General features: G+C 32.0%; 1 protein-coding gene across 1 annotated transcript; it reads left to right on the plus strand.

The window, feature by feature from the left end:
* Positions 1–4,477: 4,477 nt before the first annotated feature.
* On the plus strand, positions 4,478–7,707 carry LOC108455297 (receptor protein-tyrosine kinase CEPR1-like). The gene is made up of 2 exons (XM_017753876.2): positions 4,478–7,068; positions 7,147–7,707. Exons 1-2 carry the CDS (start codon positions 4,611–4,613, stop codon positions 7,542–7,544), a joined length of 2,856 nt encoding a protein of 951 aa, XP_017609365.1. The 5' UTR covers positions 4,478–4,610; the 3' UTR covers positions 7,545–7,707.
* The last annotated feature ends 424 nt before the right edge of the window (positions 7,708–8,131 follow it).

Genomic DNA, 8,131 nt, shown 5'->3' on the forward strand with positions numbered 1-8,131 from the left:
TTTAAGTTTTGATTGATCTAATCTAATTTTTAAGCTTATGATAAAATTAGAATAACGGGTCTATCTAATTATTCATAATAATGATTGGAAATTGTGAAAATAAAAGAGTACTATTTTTGTAATATTGTGAAATTATTGGTGTGAATTGATTAATGTCACATTAGTAATAGAATAGGTGCATGAACTTATAGACAAAAACGGCTAAAACGTTTACTTAAAAGCATTGTCTTACCGGCGGCTCCTTTATTATTTTTAATTAGAAAAAGTAAAAAACAAAAGACATATATATATATATATATAACCATATATAGAATTTAATCTATTTTAAGTAATTTTTCTGTCTCTATTTTATGATGTCTCTATTTTATGATCTATGTTTAAGGTTCATAACTAGGAATCTTACTATGATAAAGTTTTAAAATCTTGTTAAAATTTATATAATTATAAACAATCGAAATTCTAATTGATTGAGTTTTAACTCGATTGATATTAAGTATTGTTGTCAATCTTTGGAGGATGTGGGTTCGAGTCAACTAAAGCACATTATTCTCCCATTTATGCATCGAAAAAAGGGTTATGAGTAATTTTAGGTATTATCTAAAAAAAACAGATATGATCATAACCTATAATAAGATTATTTAAAAAAATTTATTATCCTCACATGTGATTTTTATTAAATTTAGGATGAATTACCATCTCTCTCGTGTTTTTATGAGATATTCATGCTTCCAAATTATTTGGACTTAATTCAATTACAATTTAATTACTATTTAATTAAATTCAAGCAATTTAAATAAATTAACTTTAAAATTTTAATATTTAACTCAAATAAATTGTGAACCAAATTAATCTTTTAAATACATTTTTATATAAGGATGTAAATAAGCAGAATGTTCGAGGAATAATTTATGAATGATTCAACTTTTTGTTCGTTTATATTTATCTATAATGTCTTTTAAGTTATATTTAAAATATTATAAAATTTAATCGTGATATTAATATTTTTAAAAATATTAAAATTTTGATTATTATTATTTTTAAGTTTAAGCCTTGGGCCTCAAGAACATAGACCCATAAATTCTGGATTTTAAATTTTCAGTTGCTGGGTCCTGGATTATTCAACACAAATAAGCCAGTTAATTTTTTGTTACATTATAGGCTTCAATAATTATCTAAAAGAAAAGGAAAATTCAACCCACAGTTACTTTCATATTTATTATGGTTCAAATTTAGATATATTTTAGGTTAAATTCTAGTATTAGTTTTCTGCATTTTGCTCAATTTTAGTCTTTGTATATTTTGAAATTTGGAATTTCAATCTCGACTTAAACAATAGTAGTTAAATTTGTTTAGTTAAATTTTATTATTAGTCCTATATATTTATACATAAAGTTGTAGATTTAGTTTATATTTTCTAATTGAATCATTCTTAAACCTTATAATTTTTAATTTTGAAATTTTGGAATTGACGAAAATGAGATTATTAATTCGATTAACTGACATGGGATTATACACGTGATGATATGTTTGTCACATCAGATTTTGGAAATAGCAAGACGCAACTTAATAAGTTTAATCGCTATAATTTGATCAAGATAGAAATATTAAAATTAAAAAAATACAAAGGCTAAAAATGATCAAACTAATGTAAAATGATAAAATGATAAAATTCATAGTTTATACATAATATAAGGACTAATAACAAAATTTATTATTAGTACTTCTAAGAAAATGTTTAGCTCAAGCTCTAGCTTTTCCACTCAGAAATGTCCCTCCCATATGCTATAAGGCACATGTTGAGGTTCTCCCGCTCATCGCTTTCTTTTCAAGTATTTGAGCTCTCAACAAAATTAGAAACAAAAGTCTCGTAGGGGTTTCAGGTGAATGACACTTCACAAATTTCTGAAAATCAAATAAAATTTTTGGACAAACAACACTTCACAGATTTTTCCAAAGAAAGTCGAAAATTTTCTTAACAAGTACAATAATATATTGTAATAATTGATGTTGATTATAATTGTTTTAACGAATGACATATTAATTATATAAATGTACTTTGAAATTTCTTCTTAAGAGGAAAAAAAATGTAAACCGTGCATATATATGTGTGTGTGTGGGGGATGTACCTCGCATTTATCGGATACGTTACGAACACTTAAGACAAGAATTGAGAAGAAATTAAATAGGAGCAGAAAGTCACGTGACATTGGGACAAGGAGGTCTCGAGCATCGAGACAAGAGGCCACGTGGGGATGAGCTAGGTGAAGCATGTCAGGACGACATAGCGTTCTTGGCAGCCAAGCAAGGCTGCGACGTCATGATGAGCAGGAAGGTCACGTCACGACAAGGCGACATATTCTGCTCAAATACAACTACAGTTTTTGACTCTCAATATGATTTCTCTCTTAATCGAGCTCTATTTCATCCAAGATTATTTTAGACATATTGGACTCACATCCCAAGCCTATTTAAAGGGTTTTTGGAACTCTATTTAGTAACAATTAAATTCAGAGAATTAGATTTGCTTTTAATATTTCTTGTGTGAGATTTCTTAAAGGTTTTCGAGGAGAGTTTTTGTATTTGGGATATTTGGGTTTCTTTTGAGAATTGCTCTTTGTATTCGGGTTTTGGATACTTTTCATTGTTGTACTCTTTTGTTTGTTGCTTAGTAAAAAGTCAAAATTTTCTTTATCCGTAATTTTTTATCTCTCAGTAAGGATTTTTTATATAAATACTTATATTCTTCTTCACATTTACTATCTCGTTGTTTATACGAATCAATCCCAATAATACAAAATATGCTAGTTCAAAGTCGTACAAAATAAGTCACACGCATCATAACTAATCAAAATATTTTATATAAAAGAATATTAATAATTATGTACGGTACTAATTATTTATTTCCTATTACAATTATTTATTAACCATGATCATTTTTTTATACAAAATCATGATTAATTTTTTGAATGGAAACAAAATGTCACATTTAAATCTAATTGCAGATATAATTATATTATATACATGTGAATCGCATAAAAATAATGGCCAAAAAAATATGTACATAAAAAGAATTTTAATCACAGTGGCCAACAATTGTGCAGCTTAATAAACATGAAATTTGCAAAGTTGTTAAAATTAGATTGGATTAATCGGATAAATTAGGGAAATTTTCTTTAAACCAGTAAAAAACTTAGAAACCCAGAATTTGACTTTTGTTTTCTTTATTATTTTTGAACTTTAAACAAAAAAAGAGTAAATTATAGTTAAGGTTATTAAACTATTAATAATTTACGTTTTGATTATTCAATTTCAAAAAGTTAATAGTATGAACTATTCAAAAGTTTTCATTTAAATTACCAAGTTGTTATAATCATTATTGTATGACCTTCTTCATTCGCATTGTCTGCACTAATGAAAAGCTTTCATTCCTCTTCTCTTTTATAGTTCATTTTTTTTATAAAATAATTTTGAACATCACGAATCAACGAATCAAAATTTAAGCAATTTTTCTTCTTCGATCTTTGACACTGATTGTTAAATCGATTTGCATCTAAAGTATATTCTTCTACTCGTCGATGGGTACTAATCTACTGTATTGATTGTCCACTAATCTCTTGGAGCTCACTAACCGAATTTTATTTAAATTTTTTTTAAACAATCAGTTACTTAAATGAAAATTTTCGAATAGTTCAATGACATAAATGAAAACTTTCGAATAGTTCATTGATTGTTTTATAATTTTTTAAAATCTAGTAAGCAAAATGTAAAATTGATAACAATGTAGTCAGCTTGAACCCAGAAATTGAAGATGCTTTGAGTATTTTTATCTTTAATTTTTGAAATGATTGCATCGAAAAAATGGAACCAAGTTCAAAGAATAATGTTACTGTGGTGAGAGATGCGGCCTACCGTAGCCTTGTGTCACCTTTTAAGTTAAAAATATTTGTATGCTCTTTGTTTATGCCATTAATTCGCAATTTTTTATTTTGTTTAATTTGCAATGAAGAAAATGGATGTCAATTTCAGCACAAAAGTGGATTTATTCTTTCATTCTTTAATTTTCCACTTACCAATTACCATATATCATACAAACAATATTTCATTGTAAGAACAGTTCCATGATCCTTACATCAACAATAATAAAAATATATAATTATGTCAAATGTCAAAATTTATATATGATATCTATAAGCCGATTTGTATGTATGTATGTATGCATGCATGCATGCCTACAATCATTGAAACAGTATGCCTTATCATCTGAACACAGTCATTGAGTGTTCTTTTTTATTTGTATATATATATATATGCATGAATCTCACAAGTGAGGGAAATGGTATTGGCTAGTATAAAGCAAAAACATAGTACACTTGGACAAGCTTAAACAACACATCAAGAGGGTTCTGTAGATTATTCCAACACCTAATCTGTATATGTATATATATTTAGTGGTAACATTAACGTTATTCCTCTCTACATGAGATAGTGGTGTATATATGCATATACGTATATATATGTGTGTGTGTGCCACTTTATGCAAAAGATAAGCACAATACAAACCTACAACAAGAACCTGCTTTTTTTTTTCTTCATCATCCAAGCTGTTAAAAATGGCACCAAAAGCTGTTTTTCTCTTCTTAATGTTACTTAGTTTCATGTTTTATTCTTCAAAAGCTATAAGACAGAATCAGTGGCAATTCTTCAGCATCATGAAAGCCTCGTTATCGGGAAATCCGTTGTCTGATTGGGAGGTAAATGAAGGGGAAAGTTACTGTAATTTCACAGGAATTAGCTGCAACAGTGAAGGATATGTTGAAAGTATGAACTTTTCAGGCTGGTCACTCGCCGGTAATTTCCCGGCCGATGTGTGTTCTTATCTACCGGAGTTACGTGTTCTCGATATCAGCCGCAATAACTTCCGTGGAAACTTTCTTAATGGCGTCGTTAACTGCTCTGTCTTGGAAGTGTTCAACATGAGCTCTGTTTACCTAAATGCAACATTTCCTGATTTATCGAAAACGACATCTTTACGTGTACTCGATTTGTCATACAACCGTTTTCGAGGTGATTTCTCTATGTCAATTACTAATCTTACAAATCTCGAGGTGTTGTACATCAACGAAAACGATGGATTGAACTTATGGCAACTCCCGACGAACATTTACCGGCTTACTAAGCTCAGAATCATGGTCTTAACGACTTGCAAGTTGTATGGTCGGATCCCGGCATCCATAGGAAACATGACATCACTTGTTGACCTCGAATTGAGTGGAAATTTCCTTTCAGGTCAGATACCAAAGGAGCTTGGATTGCTTAAAAACTTGCAGCAGCTCGAGCTATACTATAATCAGCACTTATCCGGAATGATACCTGAAGAACTCGGAAATCTGATGGAGCTTAGAGACTTAGACATGTCGGTCAATCGTTTGAGTGGAAGCATTCCAACATCGATATGTCGACTTCCTAAACTTCAAGTCCTACAACTATATAACAACAGTCTTACAAGCGAAATCCCGGGCGTTATTGCAAACTCGACAACCTTGACCACACTGTCACTCTATGGAAACTTCTTATCAGGACAAGTTCCTCAAAATCTGGGGCAGTTATCACCTATGGTTATTCTAGACTTGTCTGAAAACCAACTATCGGGTTCGTTGCCAACCGAGGTTTGCCGTGGAGGTAAATTGCTCTACTTGCTTGTCTTGGATAACAAGTTATCTGGGAAGTTGCCTGATAGTTATGCAGATTGTGAGTCTCTTGTTCGATTTCGAGTTAGCAATAACTATTTGGAGGGACCAATACCAGAAGGACTTCTTGGTCTCCCTCATGTCTCAATCATTGACTTGGCTGATAATAATTTTACGGGCCATTTTCCGGGTTCAATAGGAAATGCTAGGAACTTGTCTGAGCTTTTCATGCAGAACAATAAGGTATCAGGTGCTATACCTCGCAAAATCTCTCAAGCTATCAATATGGTAAAGATTGATCTCAGTAACAATCTCCTGTCTGGATCAATACCTACAGAAATCGGCAATCTAAAGAAACTAAATTTACTTGTGTTACGAGGTAACAAGCTCAGTTCATCCATCCCGAGCTCCCTTTCTTTGTTGAAATCCCTCAATGTCCTCGATCTTTCTAGCAACTGCTTGACTGGGAATATCCCAAAGAGTCTTAGTGAATTGTTGCCTAACTTCATCAACTTGTCGGACAACAACCTTTCCGGTCCGATTCCTCTCTCGTTGATCGAAGGTGGATTGATGGAAAGCTTTTCAGGCAATCCAGGTCTTTGTGTTACAGTTCATATTCGAAATTTCCCCATATGTTCTTCACACGCTTACAACCACAAGAAGCAAAATTCTATGTGGGCAATCATAATATCAGTCATTGTCATTACTATTGCAGCTCTCTTGATTCTAAAACGTTGTTTCAGTAACCAAAGAGCCGCAATGGAACATGACGAGACCTTGTCTTCATTGTTCTGTTCATATGACATGAAGAGCTTCCATAAAACATATTTTGACCTACATGATATCCTCGAAGCAATGGTCGATAAGAACATAGTAGGCCACGGAGGATCTGGCACTGTGTATAGGATTGAACTCCGAAGTGGAGATGTTGTTGCAGTAAAGAAACTATGGAGCAGAACAACAAAAGATTCTACTTCAGAAGATCAGTTGATTATAAAAAAATGCTTGAACACCGAGGTCGAGACTCTCGGAAACATAAGGCATAAAAACATAGTCAAACTATATAGCTACTTCTCGAACTTCGATTGTCATCTATTGGTTTACGACTACATGCCGAATGGAAACCTTTGGGATGCTCTTCATAAAGGATGTTTCCATTTAGATTGGCCAAACCGACATCAAATCGCACTTGGGGTTGCACAAGGCTTAGCATACCTTCACCATGATCTATTACCACCTATAATTCATAGAGACATCAAATCAACCAACATCCTACTTGATATCAATTACCAACCCAAAGTTGCCGATTTCGGAATAGCCAAAGTATTGAAAGATTCAACCTCTACAATCATAGCAGGCACATATGGGTACTTAGCGCCTGGTAAGACAAGTCATGTTATTTCATATGTTTTTTTCTTTTTGTTGTTGCTGAACTTAATTTGATTGTTGGTTATGACAGAATATGCATATTCAAATAAAGCGACAACGAAGTGCGATGTTTATAGTTTTGGGGTGGTGTTGATGGAACTAATAACAGGGAAGAAACCAGTGGATGCCGATTTCGGAGAGTATAAGAACATTGCATATTGGGTTACAACAAAGCTGGATACAAAGGAAGGGGTAATGGAGGTTATAGACAAGAACTTGTTGGGGTCATTTAAGGATGAGATGATTCAAGTTCTTAGAATTGCAATGTGTTGTACATGTAAGAATCCATCTCAACGTCCAACAATGAATGAGGTTGTTCAATTGTTGATTCAGACAGACCCTTGCTTAACAGATCCTTACAAGTTTTCAACAAAGACCAGAGAAGCATCAAATGTCACAGAGAACCAATCAGAAGAGGTAGAATCATAACAACCTAAAGCTTTTTCTCTTTTGATTAGATTTTGATGATTAGTGGCTTGTAGATTATCTCTTTCCGTTTTCTTCTCTTGTAAGGACCTAAGGAATTTAAATCACTATAAACTGCTTTATGGCAACACACAGCATGTATATGAAATCATTGCATAGCTTCCAATTGCTTTGTTTTCTCTGTATGTATGTATGTATGTATGTATGTATGTATGTATGTATGTATGTATGTATGTATGTATGTATGTATGTATTACATAACATCATACACCTGGCAATCTTGTATTTGTGGTCTCCCAAGAAGAATGAGATTTTAATGGGAAAAAATAGTCTTTTAAGCATGGTGGAGAGTCCATATAGAGAAGTGGAGAAGCTATGTTCAATGGAATTGTTTTCAACCAAAAAAAGAAAGGGTATCAAAGCAAGCTTGGCCATTTATACAAGAATCAAAAGATAAAAATCAGGCACAACAAAAAAACAGTATATATATTCATTCAAAACAGTACATGAATTGTTCTAAAAAACCCAGATTCTAGAAGAGTAAAAAGTACCTAATGATAAAACTTTTTTACTGAATCAGATAGTTTACC

This window comes from Gossypium arboreum, chromosome 6 (assembly GCF_025698485.1).
Source record: "Gossypium arboreum isolate Shixiya-1 chromosome 6, ASM2569848v2, whole genome shotgun sequence".
Classification (NCBI taxonomy): Eukaryota; Viridiplantae; Streptophyta; class Magnoliopsida; order Malvales; family Malvaceae; genus Gossypium; species Gossypium arboreum.